General features: G+C 28.5%; 2 protein-coding genes across 5 annotated transcripts; one reads left to right on the forward strand and one right to left on the reverse strand.

Annotated features, from left to right (window-relative positions):
- Nucleotides 1-3: 3 nt before the first annotated feature.
- Nucleotides 4-16,523, reverse strand: LOC107451488 (ubiquitin-protein ligase E3A). 4 transcript variants are annotated; one of them, XM_071178984.1, is made up of 10 exons: nucleotides 15,873-15,997; nucleotides 14,405-14,448; nucleotides 9,608-11,046; nucleotides 8,160-8,304; nucleotides 5,483-5,688; nucleotides 4,671-4,835; nucleotides 4,428-4,583; nucleotides 3,331-3,404; nucleotides 3,067-3,210; nucleotides 4-479 (listed from the first exon to the last, which is right to left on the reverse strand). In XM_071178984.1, exons 3-10 carry the CDS (start codon nucleotides 10,925-10,927, stop codon nucleotides 359-361), a joined length of 2,331 nt encoding a protein of 776 aa, XP_071035085.1. In that variant the 5' UTR covers nucleotides 10,928-11,046; nucleotides 14,405-14,448; nucleotides 15,873-15,997; the 3' UTR covers nucleotides 4-358. The 4 variants fall into 4 exon arrangements, with proteins under 4 accessions (XP_071035085.1, XP_071035086.1, XP_071035084.1 ...); XM_071178985.1 differs by lacking the exons at nucleotides 14,405-14,448; nucleotides 15,873-15,997 and adding an exon at nucleotides 16,100-16,523; XM_071178983.1 differs by lacking the exon at nucleotides 14,405-14,448 and having other exon boundaries at nucleotides 15,873-16,006.
- Nucleotides 16,058-21,461, forward strand: LOC107451489 (Nucleolar protein 14 homolog l(3)07882). Its single transcript, XM_016067607.4, has 2 exons — nucleotides 16,058-16,187; nucleotides 19,079-21,461. Exon 2 carries the CDS (start codon nucleotides 19,099-19,101, stop codon nucleotides 21,343-21,345), a length of 2,247 nt encoding a protein of 748 aa, XP_015923093.2. The 5' UTR covers nucleotides 16,058-16,187; nucleotides 19,079-19,098; the 3' UTR covers nucleotides 21,346-21,461.
- Nucleotides 21,462-21,529: the final 68 nt, after the last annotated feature.

A 21,529-nucleotide genomic window follows, 5' to 3' on the forward strand; every position in this document is an offset into this window, starting at 1 on the left:
AAAACACATCCAATAAAATTTATTACAATAACTTTTCATCCAATGAACAGAATTTCATTTACTAACAGTGTGAGGGATTCACTTTAAATAAAATAAACAATTAGCACCAAAGTCGCTTTTTAGTAAAAGAATCAGATACAAAACTCAGTTTAGACATAAACATAATGATGGGAGCATAAATATATAAATCTTTTACAAATGTAACATTATTAAAAATCAGGTGGGAATGTAAATATAGTGCATTTTTTATAAAGTTTGTGTATCATACATTACAAAAGAAGAAAAACTGCCTTTTTTTATGCAAATAACAATATGAAATTTTGAAAAAGTAAATAACTTAAAAAATAAGAGTTGTTCATCAAGACAAACCAAATCCTTTAAAATATTCGATAGATTTCAAAAGTCTGTCTTTTAACTTTTCTTTTGCGGAATATTCAGGAAGAAGTAACACGTTGCAACATGTATGAGCAGTTGGTAGCCTGAAAAAAAATTCAAGAACAGTAATATGAAAAAATAAGTAGACATAAATAATACTGATACTGAACACCTACTGTTTTTATTGAACAACTTTTTTTTCTTAAAAAAGTTTCAGTTTTATTTTTTTTTTAAATTCTGCCACAAAACTAAATTTTGCCTCATAACTTAGTATTTAAGTTCCATTTTGCTAAGTTCTTTATTACCAGAGGTGCAGTGGTCCAGAATGCACCAGTAAGATGTTTTGGTGTGGTTACAAGATTTCAAAGTACATTTTATTAATTTTCACTTCATAATTTTTTTACTAATAATTTTTTTTTTGCCTAACTCACTCGTTATACCAACAAATTAACAGATGTCTTTGCTAATGTGTTAAGTTTGAAAGCAATTGCACTAGATTATGTCAATTAAAAAATTAACCACCTATGTAACCTACGTTTCTGTTTTTAAACAACTATGATATTTTATTCCTTATAACTGTTTTTAGGAATAATGGTTGAATAAGAGGAAAATATTAACTTAGATAATTTTTTCAAATGCTTTAAGGTGCATAAGTTTTATTAATAAATAGTTCATATATCTGAAAGCTACTATATGTGGTAAATTGCAAATTGATTTTTAAAGAAGAATGGGTAAAAATGAATACAAATATTTCAAACTGATTTTAATGAGTAAACGATGAGAAAAAATAGCAGCTACAGTAAAATAAAAATAAGGTAACTTAAGTAAATGAATAAAAAACTAAATTAATTCAAATGATTTGATTCAAATATTATCTTAGATAATTATAGATTTTTCCTTCCTTCCCCTAGATAAGATGACTTGTGTCCTTGTAAAAAAATGTTAAACACTACAAAAATGTTTAGCACATATTATTAACTTACATAGCTTTTTTTAGCTTTCAAACACTTGTAAAAAAATTTGTTTTATTCTATGAGTTTATTTTGGGACTTTTCCTTGTTAAAAGAACATTTTTATTAAGATTAAAAATCAGCTTTAGACTCTAAAAAAGTATCAGCAGAAGACTGTTAACAAACTTTTTTTTCTCTGGAAACCTCACTATTTAATTATTAGGTAAATTGAATTAACTCTATGAGAGTATAGTTTTAGAAAACTATTGCTTGTTAGTAGAAGAACGTTTCAAGTGAGATTTTAGAAAAATCAGCTTTAGACTGCATAAAAGCACCAGAAGGCAGTTTACAAAATTTCCTTCCACTAGAAACCTTAATTGAGCAAAATTTCTTAGTGGTAACATTGGCCTTAGTTAAAAATATATATGTGAGAGTTATTATTGACCATCATCCTTTATTCATTCACTGTTGCACGGTGCCAGACTGTCTTGAAGGAAAAAAGTTCCGGAATACTTTATTAATTGTTCATTATTTCTTTAGAACTATCTATTTTTAGTCAGTCTTTGTCTGCAATGTTGCATGTAGGCAGCTCTGTGCTATTGATGTCTTTATTAACACTTTTTCTTTTCTTTTTCTATTAAAATTGTTACGTTTAATTGCTAAATTAATTATTGTCTTTTTTCCTTCCACACATGCCCCACAAATCACTACATATATATATTTAAATGACTGGTAATTATTCATATGTAAAATATGACTCATGGAAAATACAAGTGGAAATTTTTTTATGCTATTATATAGCATAACTGTATAGATTATGAGTCACAACAAATATTATAATTTTCCTTCTCCCGTTTGCAAATTTTAGACTTTTTAGAGTTATTTAAATACTCTTCACGAGTAGTATTTTTAAAGAAACTTTTTAGTTAGTGCTATAGAGTTCGAATGTGCTGGAAAATTGTCATAATTTAGTTTCAGCCAATATTATTTTACAGGGAGTTTACTTTATGTGTTACCGCCAATGTAAGAAATATGGCAAACTTTAGAATAGCTATTCCTTGTATAGAATGCTTAAAACTGGCAAGCTAAGTAGGAAATGATTAATATTGTTTGGCCACTCAATGAAATAACTACAATAGAAAACCAACAGGCATTCTATAGAATAATCTAATTATATAATGATTCTAATATTTCACACTTTGCCTCAACATTGATTATGAAACGCCTAGGCATTCTGTACAACAACTGGGCGAAATGAATATTTCTCATATTTCATACTTCACATAGAGAGCTTTTATCATTCTACAGAAAACCAAAACATTCTATACAATGACTAAGTTAATTATCTCATAATGTGCCTAATGATTTTCATATTCCACACTTTGCCTAAAGAATATTTGCCATTCTATAAAGCCCAAGGCATCCCATATGATTACTAAGGCATTTCTTTAAAAGTTATTTATTATTTCTCAAATTTCATACTTTGACTAAAAACTTGAGCCATTCAGTAGAATACTGCCATTTTTTTACATTGACAAAAACATATACACTTAAAGCATATCCTTTTATTATTTTGTTAATTATCAATTCTATTTTGGTAATTGGTCATCTGATTTTGTAATTCTATTTGTTTGAAACTCATGCTCTTCAGTTAAGTTGGAAAGGAACTAGCATTTTAATAAATACTTGCAGCACAATTTGACTCGTTCTTATGTGTAATTTATTTAAATATCATGCTTACCTGTCAGTATCATCACCATTCCTAACTATGACCATTTTCAATTTACTCAACCCACCTACAGGAACTCTATCACTACCTGTAGTAAACTGAAGAAGCTTTCGTTTTTGTTCCAGAGATAAATGGTGAACTATTTCCCAAAACCACCTGTCAAAACAAGAAACATATAAAAAAAAATATTGTAATTCATGCAATAACAGACATCTGATTCTCTCCTCAGCTATCTCAGAATTGTAGGTAATATCATAAAAAGTAATGTGTTCTTACTTTATTACAGGTGACTCAGACCAATAGCCACAATCATATTTGGTTGCTTTTTCTAATGCACTAAAATCAAAATCCTGCAGAAGAAAAAAATTAACAGATTAAATTCATAAGAAACATATGTATTTTTAAGAAAAAATGAAATCATCTAATTCAAGTAGTTGATAATAATTTTTCAAAAACAATTAATAACTTATAAAATATTTTAACCATTTGTCTGTTCTTAAGTTCAAATAACACTTTATAGCACGATGGTATATGTAGATTAAATTAATAACTTCGCAAGATTCTAAGTATGTAACTTAAATTTTCGTTTTTTTTCCCTTTGTGAAAGAGCTTTAAAAAAACATCCTTAAATCATAGGCAGCAGCAGTAGTTAAAATTAATGTTTTTTATTAAAAGTATGGGAAGAAAATGTTTTTTCAGCGAGCTCAGTATTAGTGAAAGATAACAAGTATTTGACTGCTTTCGAGCTTAGGGCTTGATATTTAGTTTCATTCAGAAATTTATGACATCTTTAGAATTGCTTTTCAGATTAGTATCAGGCAAAGTATCAATTGACATATCGTTTTCTATCTTTTTAACAAATTGGTAAAAGGCTAGTCCATTGATAGGGTTAAAAACTTAGTTTTCAGTATTTTCAGCAATCTGCTTCAGCTGAAAAAACACCTAGAAACCCTTTTAAATGTAGAAATAAAAAGTTCTACTACAAAATTCCATTAATTTTTTGATATTATTTCATTTAAGGGAATTTTATTATGTACTCTTATCTAATAAATCCTATATGCCTTTACTTACCAAGATTTTCACAAATCCTCAGCTGCGTACTATAGGTTAGTAACCAAGGCTTAAGAGAGATTTAATTTTTTTCTTACAACTCACATTTCTTTAAAAGAACACATAATTTTAAATATTTTTATGATTTCAATAACTTGTTTCAGCTGTTAAATTTGTACTATAGCAAATTTCTATTTATAGCACCTTGCATTCAACATAAGCAATCAAAAATGAATAAAGTAAAGCCTACTAACGCTATGCCCCCCCCCCAAATACTCCATTATTAGTAATACAGAAATAAAAAAACTTAAAACCAACAATACCTTATCACCACAAATAATAACTTCCAACTCTTCTGGCCTGAAAAGTGTGTATAATAAACTGTCTTTCGTCACCATCTCAAAACCTTTTTTAAATGCTTCAAACTGTTCAGAAATTGATTTGTTGAGCAAAAAATCAGAATACAAGCGAACAAACTCCTAAATAAAGATAAAAAAATAAGTGGCACTAAAATTTGCAGATAAAAAATTATATTTTATTTAAAATAAAATAACATTGCTACAAACCTTTTTGTTGTCTTGGTTTACTAAAAGATCATCCCCTTCCTTTAAATTATGAGTCAACAGTGTTCCAAAGACATCGGTATATGTTATACAATAGGACTGCATGAAAACATCTTCCAAATCATCACTAGTATAAGCTAATAAATCATTCAGTCCCTTCCATAGGCTCTTAAAATTAAAAAACTAAATAAAAATATATATTTGCAACAAACTTAACCAGGGTTCATAGCCAAATTTTTCAACCAAAAATAAGCATCTTTTAAATACTTTTTAAACACTTAAAAAATATTTTTAAGCACTAAATACATTAACAAAATGTAAAACAATTTTCAAAGACTTTACATGATCATGATAAAATAACTAGTTTCTGACAAAGAACGCTTTTCTTGATTATATTAGCCAGCATAGAAAGATCAAAAGATGTTTCAGAGAGAGGAAAATGAAGCCTGAAATTAAGAATATCTTGCAAAATGCAGCAGAGTTGCACATAAAAGTGTAAACCCAGCTCAGTATAGGCACATGCGAACCTGCAAGTATTTCATAAAATATGTAAAGTGATTGGAGCTTTCACACGCTATGAACCCACTGTACACCAAAATGCATTGCGTTTGAATGAATTGTGAAAACATTGAACAGGTTTAAAAATAAGTTTTCCAACCAATGGTTTTTAACTTTCTATCATTTCCAAAGTTTACTAAGATATAAAAATAAAAAAATCTGAGTTGGCATTTTTGCCCTTAGCTCATGCAATTAGTTCCTTCTTGAAAGTAAGAAAAACAACTATAATGCAAGTTTGAACAATAAAATTAACTTACAGGATTCCAGTCTTTCAAATCATGAAATGTTCCTTTTTTCCCCATTAGTTTCCTATAGACAATCATTGGAAAATGAACATCTAAGATGATATTGTTATAAATGGCTAATCCCAAAATTATTCCTATTAAAACAAACTGTTCCTCACTTTCAAATGTTGTTGGATTAAACCAGTAAGTTTGTGTCTCTGGATTGAAAGTAAACATTGCTATAGAAAAAAAAATAGTTTAAATTGTTTATTAGAATTAGAGAAAGTTGTTTATGTAAAAAATATACAGATACATTAAAAATATAGAAAGAAACAATGCAAGTTTTTTAAATGATTGATTCTATTAAATGAGTCTTCTTGGAAATGTTTCTTTAATATCCAAATTAAAAATTTTTATTTCTAAATACACAAGTTTCTGTTTCCATAAATGCAACAACTTTCCTATGCAAACCCTATCAGAACAACATTGGATTTTTTTCTGTTGTTAGTATTAGATGGTTTTGTATGTCAAATTTACTAATAATACAGATAAAAGAAAATATTTTATTATTACCCATGAAAAGCATTTTTTCCATTTAAATATAAATAAATGAAGTTAGCCAGGTTATTTTCTGAATAATGGCAAATTCATAAAATAATTGTAGGAAATCTATTTTTTAAAAATACTTTTTTACTCTTATTTTCAATTATTACTTTGGCATCGTTTAATCATTTACACAAAAAAAGCAAAGTGGTTAGAATTTTAGAATGTCTTAACACAGTTTAAAAAAAATCACATTTACAATTTATTTTACTAACATTAAATTGGTAAAAATTTAACATTAAAATGGTTAGCATTGCCCACAAGCAACCTTAAACTCCCAACCAAGCTGATAACTGTCGATCTGAAGCAAGTACACTCCGAGCTTCTAACTCTAGTCCTTCACAATAGAGCTCAATATTTTTACCCACTGAGCTCAATATTTTTGTTCACATGAGTAATTATTGGCACCTTTTCTGTAAGCTGTATTCATGATGTTTCAAATTTTAACTTACAATTAACTGACAATTTTAACTTACAAAACCAATTTGGAAAAAATACGACAAAGGGAAAGTCACCTAAGAGGTAAGGAAAAACATATAAGTTTTATCACAGTAATCAGAATTAAATTGAATGTGCAAAAGACATACTGCACCAAAGTATTCCTTTTAATATCAAGCGAAAAGTAAATTATAATAAAATAAAGCACTTTCACACCAGCCAATTACTGGGCATGGAAGTTAAAGATCCGCAATTTAAAAAGTAACAGCATGATAGCAGTGCAGATCAGCATGATAGCAGATCAGCTTTTACTACAGACTAAGTTGGTACTCATTAATCAGCAGGTAGGTAGTCTTGAACAGAACACCTATTCCACACAATGACAGCTCAGTACCGTAACCACTATGCCAACGCAACTCAAATTACAACACTTAACAGAATAAATATAGCTATAAATTAGTTAAACAAATAATAATTAATCTAAAATATTGAAATCTCTGAAAAATATTTTAGTAGTACTAAACTAGCTATGATGGGATGGTGGTTAACCCTTTCAACCCGAATGGGATATATATGTCCCAAAGATTAAACTTTTCTCCCTAATGGATAAAAAGATCCCAATTTTGCATGGGTTTTTATCATGGGTCTAGTCATTAGGGAATAAAAATACAACTAAAGAAACTTGGCAACACTCTCATATTCAAAATGAGGAACTCCTGCTTGTGAACACGTCAGTCAATATTGTTTTAACTTACGTATTTTCTGAATTTTGAGGTAAGTACAACTATGTTTTAGCCATATTTTGTGTAAAATAGTTATGTTTGTTCTTATTAAGTAATAATTGTACCTATTTAGTATCAGATACAGAAATTAGGAAACATTTTGTTTTGTAGGATATATTGTCTATTGTCTCAATCGTACTTACCATTGTGATATATATGTCAATCGTACTTACCAGTGGGACAATATTCCCCATTAGTGATAAAAATATTACAAGACAAAATTTTAGTTTTTGTTCTAACTTTTATAACTGCTTTGGTGATAATGGCAACTTCTGGTTTCCACAACTTTTAGTAAGAATAAATAATTTGATGTATTTATATTATTTTTATTATTTATTCCCATGCAATATATAGGTATTTTTACAATATTCAAGATGATTGGGACATATTGTCCCAGGAGAATTCCAGGAAAAGTGGAAAACTTTAAACTCATAGCATACTTATTTTAATATGTCAGCTTTAACATAAACTGCTTTGCATACTTAAATTTTAATTATGCAAAAATCGGGTTGAAAAGGTTAAACCACAGAGTTGTCATTGTCTGAGGTTCTATCCTTAATGGAAGCTTGAAACCCACCCAGTTTCAGCTTGAAGCGTCTAGCCTGAAAAGAAAAGGTGGCTGGTGTGCAATGCTGACCACCATCAACACCTTAACCTTTTGTTTTCCATTTGGGGAGTAACTCACTATAGTGGCCGTACATAAATCAATTGTAATAGTTTAAACACAAAGAAATTTGTTAAATTAAGAGTATCAAACTTAAAATAAGTCCATTATTTGATAACAAAATACTTTCAGGTTTCAAAAATTCATAATAAAAGCAATTGGTATGCATAAAGTAGCATAATTAAGTACTAATTAAAAATTAATGAAGAATGTTATACCTTACCAAAATCAGCATTAAATATTTCTTGCACAATTAACTGAAAAAATTCTTTAGACACTCCTCCAGCATCAACTCCCAGTTCACCATCAAACTCAACAACAAGTTTTTTCTTAAAATGAGTTGGACTTTCCATAGCCACCATTTTCAACTGCAATAAAGTTTTAAACTTTTTACATAAAGACCTGCACAGCATTTCAAATTCAACTTATTTTCTAGTTTCAACATTTCTGAAACTTTTTAAGCGTAACCCCAAATATTATAAGTGTAACCCTACAGATCTGTAAAAACAAATATTTTTTTAAAAAAGAAAAAGTTAAATAGAAACCAAAACATAAATCATTCTTAATTTTTAAATGAAAGATTTAATGCTAAAAATCTCAGATTTAACTTTTTCTCATTGCCGCATTTTTAGAAAAAAGTGACTATAAAAATAATATTAAAAAAAACGTTCCTTAGATACTTCATAATAAAAATGTTGATAAAAAGAAAAGTTAATAAAAAAAGCTTAAGAGAAAACCAAAAAAAAAAATTTCTTAGTTTTGAATTATAATTTTAACGTTGAGAATCACAGTTTTCTATGTTATCGGTCATCTCTCTAACCATACAGGAAAAAAGTGACACCAAAAAAATAAAGTTTATTGGAAACACTCCATTAAAATGTTGCACTATAGTTAATACAGAAAAACAAGTAAAAATAAAACAACTCTAAAAAATTCAATATTTAAAACATAAAGTGTCGAAAAAAAAACTACAAAATTGACTTGCTTGAATAAAATTTAAAAAAAATTCAATACAAAACTCATGGTTCAATATAAAGTAATCTAGTTTCAATTCTTCAAATTTTGAGAAGATAAATTAACACGTTTCAGAATTTAAGAAATATGTGTAAAAACAATTAAATAATGTGTGGTAAGAAATATGATTTTTGAATTATTCTTTCTTAAATCTATTGGAATTCCCCCTCCCCCCCAAAAAAACTTTTCAAATAATACTTTACCGAATATTCAGCAAAAGGACTGAATACGGAATAGTGGTCGAATATTAGTTACATTCCTGATTTAATAGTAAAGTGATTGGCGTTGATTCAAAATTGGCTACATACTCTTTATCTGGAATTTATACTTTTTTATCATTAAAGTAAACACGGCATAATGAAGATTCTGACTTGTGTGGTAAAAAATGTTTTACCTTGGAATCCTACAATACTATTTTACAAATTCAGAGTTGATTAGAGAAAATTAAAATCCCAAATAATAAATTACTGATTGAAGGATCTTTTCAAACCCGCAACTTAAAAAAAAAAATTAATTACAAAAAAAGATCATAAAGTTGATGGTTTTACAACATTAAAATAAACACTCATAATGTAGACTCGTAATGTCAGTGAGATTAAAATTAATAGGGTGAATAACAATTTCATAAATTGAGATTATAAAAAAGAATGTACAAACCCCAACCAATGCATCGTCAATTAAATGATCTCGTCGAACCCACAACTTCAAAACAGAATTATCAGGGCCATCAAGTTGACGCATGCCGCGCATGTGTACTCTGTTATCATAACATAAACCAAGTGCTTTTACTTCTGGCGTTAATATGAAAGAAAGTTCTAGAGGATTTCCTACAAAAGCAAAATCCTTGTCCATTTCAAGATGTTTACTAAGAAGTTCATGGTAAAATTCATTAAAGTGTAAAAGAGGTTTCAAACAATCCATTGCTTTAATATTGAGTTCAACACTGAGGGGATCCTCACTTAACTCATAATTTTTTCCAGGTTCATAATCAGCATTAGCAAGAAATAATCCTGACTCATTTTGATGTCTTCCGACCAGTTCATTATTTGCATCTGTTAATTCCCGATCCTCCACCAATTCAATATCATTACTCAATGATTCCACATCTTGATCACCTTCCACCAACTCATTATTATCATCGTCTTCTTTTTCTCCCAATTTATTTTCAAATAGTGTTTCCTGTTCCTTATCTTTTTTTACCAATTTATTATTTTCAAGTAATGATTCCTGTTCTTTACCTTTTTCAATCAATTCATTATCTTTACCCGTTAATTCTTCATCTTCAACCTCACCACCAAGCAAACTAGCATAAAATATTATTTTCATAAGCTTTGTGATACCAATAATCATGTCTTTATTATTTAAACAGTACTGTCTCCTAAACCAACCCTGAATGACACCATGAGATACTAACTGGTGAACTGCATTTAACATTTCGCGCAAACAATCAGGTTGGCAAGTGCTCCAAATACGAGCAAGAGCAGCTTGGCTCTTTACTGATAAATAAGAGGCAGCTTTGCAAAAAACTGGTAAGACATCTTCTAAATAATCAATGTATTGCATCATTGGAATCTCCATAACAAATACAAAGACATTTAAAATAAATTGAGAGGTGGTATCCTCTTGACAAGACTTTAGGTGCAACAGTACATTTTCTGCTAAAATTATCAGAGCATTTATTAGTGACTTATGAAATTCATAAATTTGTACTTGAAAAAGAGCATTAAAAGTTTGCCTCAATTGTAAAATTTGAAAACTATCATTAAAGTCATCTTTTTTGTTATGCTTTAAATCATCATCACACTTTAAATCTATATCTTGTAGCAAAATTGCAAAAGCTTTTTTCAACGCCTTTTGGAATTCCCAGACTGGAATTTTCAAGAGTTCATGAAAAGCTTGTCTCACTGAATTAATGTCAAAAGTTTTATCACTAGAGTTTTCCAAACACTCCGTTGATGAATTTTCATTAACTTCCATAACTTATTTTGAGAAATCTAATCGAAAAAATTCATTTTTCTTCATTCTAAAAATAAAGTTTCAAAAGTAGCTAATCCTCTATTAGTTGACTTGATTAGCATCCATCCATATCAAAACATCTGAAAATAAAACTGACTTATAATTAAATGAGAATGAATTATTTTAATTTAACATTAATATTTTTTTGTATTTCAGTATTTTAATAAAAATTGCACCAAGCTAACAAATTATAATTTTGCTGTTTTACTCACCAAGCTTTTAAAGCAATGAGAAATTTAACAGTAGGGTAATTCTACGGTTACTCTTCTTGCTTACATTGTGGGGTTGTACATTTATTTACTTTTACTTATGAGCATTTTATTTTAAACTGAAAAGTTTATTTTAGTAAATAACAAAGAAGAATATCTACTTTATATTTATGCAAGGAAAATTTGATACATTTTAATAAGTTAATAGAATGGTAAATTTAAAATATGGTTACCCTTCTTACCCGAAAAGAACATGAGACATTTACAAATTTGAATCAATGATTATATTATCTAAATAATATAATAAAATATTATTTTAAATTATTTCAAGAAAGAAAGGTCAACTTATTAAATGACAGCCTTAAAAAGTTTTAAATACAAATACATTACTTATTATGAGAAAAATGCATGGTTACTCTTGTTACATACTTTTTAGAAAATTGGATAAGAAATTTACCAAGCATGTTATAAACGTAAATATATACTTATTTTATTCATGTATTTATTGCATTTCTTTAAAGGAAGAAGGATTCCTAGAATAAACAGATATAAAATTATTTTCTTTTTTTTTTTACAATTCTATACCTTTTATAAAATATTTTGTCTTGATTTTTAAGCAATTTTTATTTTTTTGCTTGCAGGAATTCACATAGTTACTAAACTTTAAAAAAAGTTATAGATTCAAACGTCATTTTCTCACAAACTATTTGACTGATTTTGCTTAAATTTTGAATTTTACTATATAAAATTACATTCTTTAAAGTGATGTAAAGTTTTTATATCTTACAATTCAAAAATTTTCCACTACAATTAAATAAAAGAATAAATAATCATTAGAAATTATATTTTGCATTGAATTATCTTTAATTGTATGAATTTTATATTTGTGTGCAAAAACTTTCTGATTCTCTCAATAAATTCTTGAAATAAGGTGAAGCACGTAAAAAGTAAAATTAATACTAATTAATCCAAACTTTGGACCCCTTCCATAATTATGAGGGTCAGGAATCTGAATCTGCCGTAAAGAAGAAAGCTGTGTTTATTCATCCGTTTTTGTGTCTGATTTTGTAATTTAAAATGATGGCTGCACATATTAATTTGCATATTTAATTTCTTTTTCTTTTCTGTGCACTGTACTTACTAAATTTAAAAAGTTTGGTGTTATTAAATTTGTTCTTAGCATATAGAATTTCTACAAAATTATTCTCTGCAACAAGCATGTGTTGAACTGATCAATAATTTGTGTTAAGTTAATTTGAATATAAGAATTTGAATCTATAGCATACATTATGTATATGCTATTTTACTAAAACCTTCAAACTTCTTGTAGCTATTGCAGAAAACAAAATTACTCAATAAACAAAAATTTTTTTTGTAGCTCTAGTTTCAAAAACTAAGAAGTTACTCTTGCTACAAAATTAAATTTAGAATAACTGCAAAAAATTGTATGAATCAATTTCAAATCATTGGACATTGTACAAATCATTGGCAAATACATAAGTAGCATATCCATAAAGAGATTTTTGATTTTTTTAAAAAATATTTCTAGTTTAGAATAAATTAACCATTTTTATCTCATTAGTACCTATTTTTTTTAAATCATTTTTACTTTGTTAACAGAATAAAGGATACTTACTAATATTCTAAAAAATACATTATTTAAACAAACAAAATTACTAATATTATTATATGCTGTACAGATGTTTATGGATCGAAGTAACCTCGATAATTGTGGTACCGGCGGAGGAATTTACACCAAATGGTAACAACATACAATAAAAAACACAAAGGAAGAACCCTGACCACCATTTTGTTTTTCAAAGTGAGATCATAACAGTGAATGACCACCTTGACCCGATAATGATGCACACTCACAAAAATGATACATAGACCCTCCATCCAACACACGTCAGTTGGAGAAGCCAGATGGAAAAGATCGGAACAAAAAACATTAAAAAGCTGAAAGACCTCAGCTTATCCCATGAGATCTATCCTCGGTAGATTTCCTAACATATTGACATGGAGGGTAATGAGACTGCAGCCTCCTTAGCCAAAGTGGATGATTCCATGATGTCTTCTGATCCTCTAACTTACACAGACCTTTTCTCCAAAATAAAACACAATGCCAACACTGCCTGGCGTGTTCTTTTAGTACATCATTGGCACAGAAGATACTGCCTGAGAGGCTCTTTCAGCCATAATTGAGACAGACTACCATTACTTGTCTTATCAGTGGCCACATTAGATTTATGACGTATTGAGGAAGCTTTGAAACATGCTGTAAATGCTTGTTCACATTCTTGACTGCTTAATGCTTTTTGAGACCTTCCGGGCCATCCTTTGTGGGTCCTTGACTTTCCTAGGGTGAACTCTGTTATAAACTGGGATAAGCAACAAGAAAATTACCATATGAATTGGTGTTTGAAAATTGGCATTGAAATACATAAATTTTTGGTATGAAAAAGTATTTTCATGAAAAAATATTTCATACATTAACATATTAACAAAGAGTATTTTCATACCAAAAATGTTATATAAATATTTACACTATTTCATTTACCAAAAAAAAAAAAAAAAAAAAAAAAAAAAAAAAAAAAAAAAAAAAAAAAAAAAAAANAAAAAAAAATACAGAATTTTTTTTTTAGTTGAGTTTTTTTGTACTTTTAATTGAAAAATTCTATAGAATATGTCAATTTAATTTCAAGAAATAAATGCTTCCACTATGTCCTACTTCCTGTGAATTGCCGAGTAACTTAATTAGAGACAATGGTTACGTAATAAATGTGATAATGTTAACAATCTTTATTTGTTAAAATATATTAATATATTAGCAAAAACCTCAACATAAACAATAAGTATTAGTTCATAAGAAAAAGAAATCGGTGAGTTAGCATCATACAATATCCTAGGGAAAAAAAGTTTAAGATAAGTTATCAATAAATATTATAATAAGAAAAATAATTAAGTGGAATTGATGTAATAGTGTATAGTGATCTAATACCACATTTCCTTAGGGGTCCAATAGAAGTTAAATAATAGAATTTAAAAAACATTAAACTTTGTCAAATAAAAAACTATCTTGATGAAACATAAGCACTTGAAACATTTTTTTATGGAACAATAATTTAAAACAGTTTTAGAAACTTTAAATTATTACAGAACATGTAGATATCATTTACAAACTAAAACATAATATTAATTTTAATGTACTAAACTTATTTCAAATCACCTTTTAATAATATTTTGTTGTATGTACAGGGTGCATAGCCAAATCTTTGAATAAAAAATAAGCACTTTTTAAAAACTTTTCAAGCACTTTACAAAAATTTTTAAGCACTCAAAAAATCCAAATTCAATCAATGATATTATTGAAAAACAAAAACTTTTTATAAACAGTTTTAGCGTTAAAAAACCCCCAAAAAGAAACGGGCGTAAATCGAAACAATCAGTACTTTCCCACATCACCGAGTGAATTCAACTTGACCCTGAACTCAGAACAAAAGTACCCTTACCCCCTACGTCAAAAAAAGTGTTAGAAGTAAAATAAAATAAACAAGAATAAAATTAAAATAAATTAAAAAGAAAAACATTTCATAAGGATCTGATATTCTCTATCCGAATTGGAGCACTCGGGTTTCGGTTTCAAGTGTGCGCGCATGCGCAAGTCATAACGTGGGTACGACATGAAGTCCGCAAGAATGATCACGTAGCAAACTCCCTATTTTTCGTGAAATGCATGAGATCCACCAGATATTACTGAAGGGAAGAGAAAAATTATTCGGAAAAAAAAAAGCACTTTTTAAAAACGCCAGCTGAAAAAAGCACCTTTAAAAGCTTTTAAAAACGAAATCCCCCAAAAAGCACCTTTAAGTACTTTTTATAAACGCTACGCACCCTGATGTATTTAAAATAGGTTTAATAATAATAGTTCCAATTTATTTTTTCTACTTTAAACAAATAAAATTACTCCTACTTTTCTGATGATCATTCAGAAAAATTTAATTCTTAGAAAATTATTTTTCACACATAATTTAAACTAGGTGCAGGAGCTAAAAATTTACACCATATTTGAAAGATTACTATTTTGTTAAATCTATTTAGAAACTAAAATATCTAATGTAGACTTTAAAAAATAATACTTATTTTCTGTTATTGTTTGATCTTTGTACAATAATTAGAGTAATATAAGTAAGGTTGCGGTGGTAAAGTAGTTTTTTTTTCTTTTTTTATTCATATATTTTTTACAACTTACTATTTTTATTTACATTACATTATTTATTTTTTACATTTTTCACACTGCCTGGCTTTAACCAAAATATTGCAAATTGAGTTTCTCAAGAGACACTGCCCACAAGTACCCAAAAGGTTGAGATTATTTTTGAGTAGATACCTTAGATCGTTTGTAAATATGGACATTTAAAAATATTTACTCGATTTGATGATAAATAAAGCGTGAAATAAATTATTGCTTGTCATAACCCCCTCCCCTCAAATACTATAATTAAAGTATCGATTTATGTTTGATTTTTAGAAAAATTTTCATGTTATTTACGATGTTCACAGCTCATATCAGTGTAATTTAAAAGATTACAACAACAAAGATTTTGAAATGATGATTAAGTACCAATATTTTGAAACGAGCAACTATAAGTATATTAAACACAAAGATATGAAAATGTATTTCAACTCAATCATACTTCTTTGAAAAAATGCATTGAATTTTATCAAAATGAGTTTATACACAAATATTTCAAATAAAATTCATTCAAAGAAGTAACTCAACAATAAGTACGAATTTCCCGGTTTGTTTACATTATCAACTGGTTTATTTTTGCTACATTCAGGAACTTAATAACTCACACAAGGTTACAAGCGAAAAATCATAGACTACTTAATTTTCACTATGAAAGTCATAAGCACTTACTGCATTTCCAAGAAACTGAATTAATTTAAGCGATTCCTCATCGTGTTGTAAACCTTGCTGTATCAAATTAGTGGTATCGTATCTAAAAGTAAGTAAAATATTGATTTTTGCTTTATTATTGAAATAAAATTACTTCCAAAAATATTTCATTTTCGTCTATTTAGTTCAAAAGAGAACGTAATAAGATTTAAAATTTGCACTTATGCATAAAGTAAACATTACTTTCCGACTTTTGGAGGAATATTGCCTTATTTTATTTATTTGCTACGACTACAAAATCTCTTCGACAAATGGCGAATAGAGGATAAGAAAAAGTCAGGGAAATACAGAGTAAATTTTGAAAGAGAAAGATTTCCGTATCGTGATTTACACCAGAGTAATCGCCAAGTCTTGACGATTTCCGAGCAGTGGCTCGCCAGAAACTGAAAAAACACTATTGCAGTAAGGGCTCAACTCGAGGGGTAAAACTTCGTAGCCATCACCGACAAACCTTTTTACCTTTTAAAAAATTGTTTAATGCCACTTGACTATTATAGTTGGTGTGATAGATCAGATACGAACTATTCTTTGCAAAAGTATAAGTAAAATTTTTTGTTTGTTTGTTTAGATTCTCGCGGGCCGCTGCCGAAATTTGCTTAGACTTTGCGATTATTCTGCAACAGACCACGATATGGAAATCTCCCTGTGTTGTTGGATATATCTATATTAGTACCTATTTGTATTAACTACAATCTTAAATGTGCCAAAGCATTTATTTTTTTTAAAAAAAAAGTTTACCGTGATTTGCCAAAGAAAGATTATGAATTATACCCTTTACGTTGTTCCCTTTATGTTGTGTTTTTTTCTCTTTCTTGTAAGATTCTGTTTAGACGCCACCAAAGCTTTACAATTATTTTAACGTTAGCTCCAATGTGGACACCTTTTAAAAAAAGTATTCAGAAATTTGTTGACATTTTTTAAATTAAAGTAAAGAATTTTTTTCCTGGGAATTAAATGAGAACTCTGTATAAACATTGATTTCTGATTTTTTTAAAATTTTTTTTACCTACACACGGAACTATATAATATGCTGTAATGCTGATTGTCTGGAATTCTTTTTTAAAATTCACTTTCTATAAGTAGCAGCTACTAATTTAGTTTCAGCTTAAACTGTTGAATTAATTTATGGGGTTTCAATAAATTTTATTCATGGAAGCAATGCTTAAGCTTGTTTTATATTCTATTATTATATGGCATGATTTCATTTATAGTGTTTGTATGGGACTAGAATCTTTGTTTTGAAAAGTTAACATGAAACAAAAATAGAAGTCACATTAAAATTCTTATAAACAGGGCTTGCACTAAGCACTTCAAATTATTAACCTGTAAATTAAAATTTGCCAAATAAAAAAGGTATTAGCCACATTTCAAAAATTTTTGCCAGAGGTTTTTTAAATTGAAATGTTTAAAAAAGGGCTAATTCAAATCAAAAGTCATTTTACAGTTGTTAAGGATTGAATTAGCAATAAATGGGAGAGAAGAATAAAAATGTAGATCTTGTTCTAGAGGAAAAGAAATCAGAATAGGTTTTTTTTTTTTTTTTTTGTTAACTTCTGAAATTAGTATAATATAAAGATAAATTTAAAGCAACATGTTTTTATTTTTACTATTTTTTAAATAAATATATTTCATTTGAAATAAAAGGTTTAAGTCTTATTTTTTATTGTTGCAACCGTTATCATACTGGAAAAAAAAGGGGGGATCAAGGTAGAAGATAAGTTATTTTAATTATTCCATTCTACATTATTCAGTTTTATTAGTTTTTATACTACTCGCAGATATTTTTTGTTTTTATCGGGATTTAGGCCTAGGTTTTTGAAGAGTGATAATTTATGAAGATAAAATCAAAGTAAAATTTTCTGATTTTAGCAAATATTTTAGTTTTTAAATTTAACAAGTTTTTTAATGAACAATATGTTTTTGCCATATTATTACATATTTTCTGTAAAAATGATTGAATGATAATATGCATCTTGCTTCCCCTTAATCTGTTATATTGACAACTGCAGAAAAGAATTTTGTCATAAAATATTGCGCAATCAGAATATGGACGTGTTAATCTGTATTTTGCACACATTTGTTTCGTGCCCACATAATCTCTCATAAAGATATTTTTTTAACTTAATATATTAGGTTTGTAAAGAAAATGTAATGAATTATTCAGAATTTTTATCGTGTATTGTAGCAAGATTTTTCTTTGCTATGAAAAATATTGTTTCAATCTTGTTTCTGTAGTTTTTTTTTTTTTTTTTTTTTTTTTTTNTTTTTTTTTTTTTTTTTTTTTTTTTTTTTTTTTTTTTAAATTTTTTCTTTATCTCTCTTTGTAATTAGAATCATACAGTGTTTTTTTTCTTTTTTTTTTCACTGCATTATCCTCTCTTTATTTGTTAAGTTTTGATCCATTTTACAAAAAGATAATTTGACCATTTTTAGATGAGATTTTATCTTTGGACTTGTTGCAATTGAATTGGCAATTTTCTATGTAATTTTTGGTATTATCTATATTTTTTAACCAAATGATTTAAGAAATACTTATTGTTTAATGCAGTGTTGATTGTAAAAAGGAGGAGAAAAAAAGGTGAATTCTTTGTTCAATAATTTTTATAGAAAATGAGATTTTTTAGAAAAAAGGGTACTTTTTAGATCTTAATAGCTGGAATAGCCTTTAATACTCAGTATAGGAAGAAATTAGGGAATTTTGCTATGCGTCAATTGTTGCCATTTTAAGTGATTAAAAGTTACTAATATTAATTATGAAAAAAATTTTGAAAATGGTATTACCTCATTGCATTTTAAGGCTCATTTCTAAATGAAAGAAAAATTTTAAAAAGCAGGCATGAGAGTAATTTTCAGTGTATTATAAAATCTTCATAATTTTTATATTGTTATATTAATTGCGTATAGCATTGTAATATTAATATATGTTTGATTTCATTATAGGTATTCACGAAGATAATAAAATGGTCAAGAAGAAGAATTATTACAAGAAATATGGTACCTTATTCAGCGGCGAGTCCAATCCCTTCAATGTCAAGGTGAATCGCAAGAAGCATGCTGTGTTAGGCTCTGATGTAAAAGGTACCAAAGGACAGCCTGTCATTTCCAAAGGCCTTAATTATGCAAAACGGAAAGAATTCTTAAAAAAGAATAGTGTGGCTGCTCAAAAATCGAATACATACATTGATAAAAGGTCAAAAAATTCAAACGTGTCTTTAGAGGACCAGGTTACAGCACGGTTTATGCGTGAACAACAAAAGAAAAGTAAAAAAAGTGTCTTTAATCTGAGTGGACAAAAACAAGATTCAAAAACTTTCAGCAATGATGATGACGATGAAGAGGGAGATGTTTCTTTCAAAAATAATGATAGTTTTGATGATTCCAAATCTCACAAAGAGATTATTGAAGAGATGATTGCTGATAGTAAGCAGAAAAAAATGGAAAGAAAGATGGAGAAGGAAAAATATTTGAATTCTCTTGAGCAAGTTGATAGTGCTTGGAAGAAATTATTCACGAGTTCGAAAATAAATCCTCCCCGAAGTACCAATAAAATTCTCGCTAAGGAACCGATGGATTCAAATGTAAAAGATCCCTATGACGTTTCAAAAAATGAACTTAAATTTGAACAAAAATGTAGTTCTATCAGCCACACTAGAAGTGCGGAAGAAATTGAAAAGGAAGAAGAAAAGAAGCATATTCAATCGGAGAAAGACAAGCTTTCTCGAATGAGAGATAATTACGATTTAAATAACTTTAAGACAAGCAATCATATATCTGCCGATGCTATTTGCGATGAATATGAATATTTGCCACCAATTACAGCTGAAAACAAGTGCGAGGAATCCGACAGAAACAACGACAGCGGAGAGGAATCTGATGCTAGCCAATCATCTTTTGAAGAAATGGATCATCAACCTGAGAATAACTTTGAAGCTGAAGACAAAATGTTTGAAGACGATGATTTCATGCCTGACATCCCCAACCATATAAATGATTTTAAAACCCGAATCGAAGACTGTGATGCCGAGAAATTAACTGAGGTTTTAGAGAATATGTTGAGAAAGCATGCAAGATCGAAAAATGAAAAAGTTTTGTCAAAACTGGAGAATTTGTTTGAGATTCTTTTGCGTTATGCATTTGAATGTTGCGATAAAAAGATTCCCGATGTCGAACTTATTGGTGTTCTTCCACCTCACCTGCATTTATTAGCTAATGCAGTTAATACAGGAACAGCACAAAGATTGCTCAATTTTATTAATGAAGAACAAGAGATATTTAATGCTTCCAAAAAACGAGGTATGAAGAAAAACTTTCCAAGACTGCAAACTATTTTTATTTTGAAGTGTGTTGTCTCGATCTATTCTACGTCTGATTTCCGCCATCCGGTAGTGACGCCATCTATGATTTTCATGTGTGATATTTTGGGATCCTCTTTTAGTAGTACATTTGTTAACATATTATCTAGACTTTTAATTAGTGAACTCATTTTGAACTGTATTTCTGATTCTAAAAGATTTGTCCCCGAGGCTATCCATTTCCTGAACAATGTTTTGCAGCTGGCTAATCCTGCAAAACTCAAAGGCAAAAAAAACGTGCCTCATTCCAAGCTGTTTGATCTTATCATAACCGATGAGGTTTCTGCCGAAGATGTGCCATCATTAGATTTGTTTGCTTCGAATAAAGATTTGACTGATGAAAACAAAAAAATAGGCGTTATCTTTACCGTTATTAATCAGCTGCTTCATTTTGCGACCTTGTACAGCCAGTTACCATCCTTCAAAGAAATTTTTGCACCTGTACTAACTGTCTGTGCCGAACTACCCGTCCAGTTCTATCCGGTTTCACTGAAGACACAGATTAAAAAATTGGTTGAGCTAGGACAGAAGTCAGTGCCGCTGCAGCAACTCGCATTTCAAAAGGCTAAACCAAAGCCTTTAAAGATGTTTGAACCAAGGTTTGAATGCAAGTTCAACCACACAGATGACCTCAATAAAAAGAGGAAACTGATTAAGAAAGTCACACAAAAAATTAAAAAAGAAGAGAAGAGTATGCTGAGAGAGATTCGTAGAGATGCTCAAGTTGTTGCCGCTGAGAAACTGAAAGGAAAACTTGAGTTAGATGCCGAAAGAAAGCGCAAAGTTAAGGAAATTTATGGTAGTCTTTCAATACAAGAAGGGGAGTTCAAAAAAATTATGAAAAAGAAGTCTTGAAATTTTATTTATAGTATTTTTTATAATGAAGAAATTATTGTTAATAAATTTGTTTTTATTAAAAATATTTTTGTTGATACTATTTTCTTAATAAAATACATTTTTTTTATAATTGATATTCTATTTTTTTTTTACAGTCTTAAATTCTTATAATACAACGTTCACGATTAAAGGGCAGAATTCT

Source organism: Parasteatoda tepidariorum, chromosome 3, assembly GCF_043381705.1.
Source record: "Parasteatoda tepidariorum isolate YZ-2023 chromosome 3, CAS_Ptep_4.0, whole genome shotgun sequence".
Lineage (NCBI taxonomy): Eukaryota > Metazoa > Arthropoda > Arachnida > Araneae > Theridiidae > Parasteatoda > Parasteatoda tepidariorum.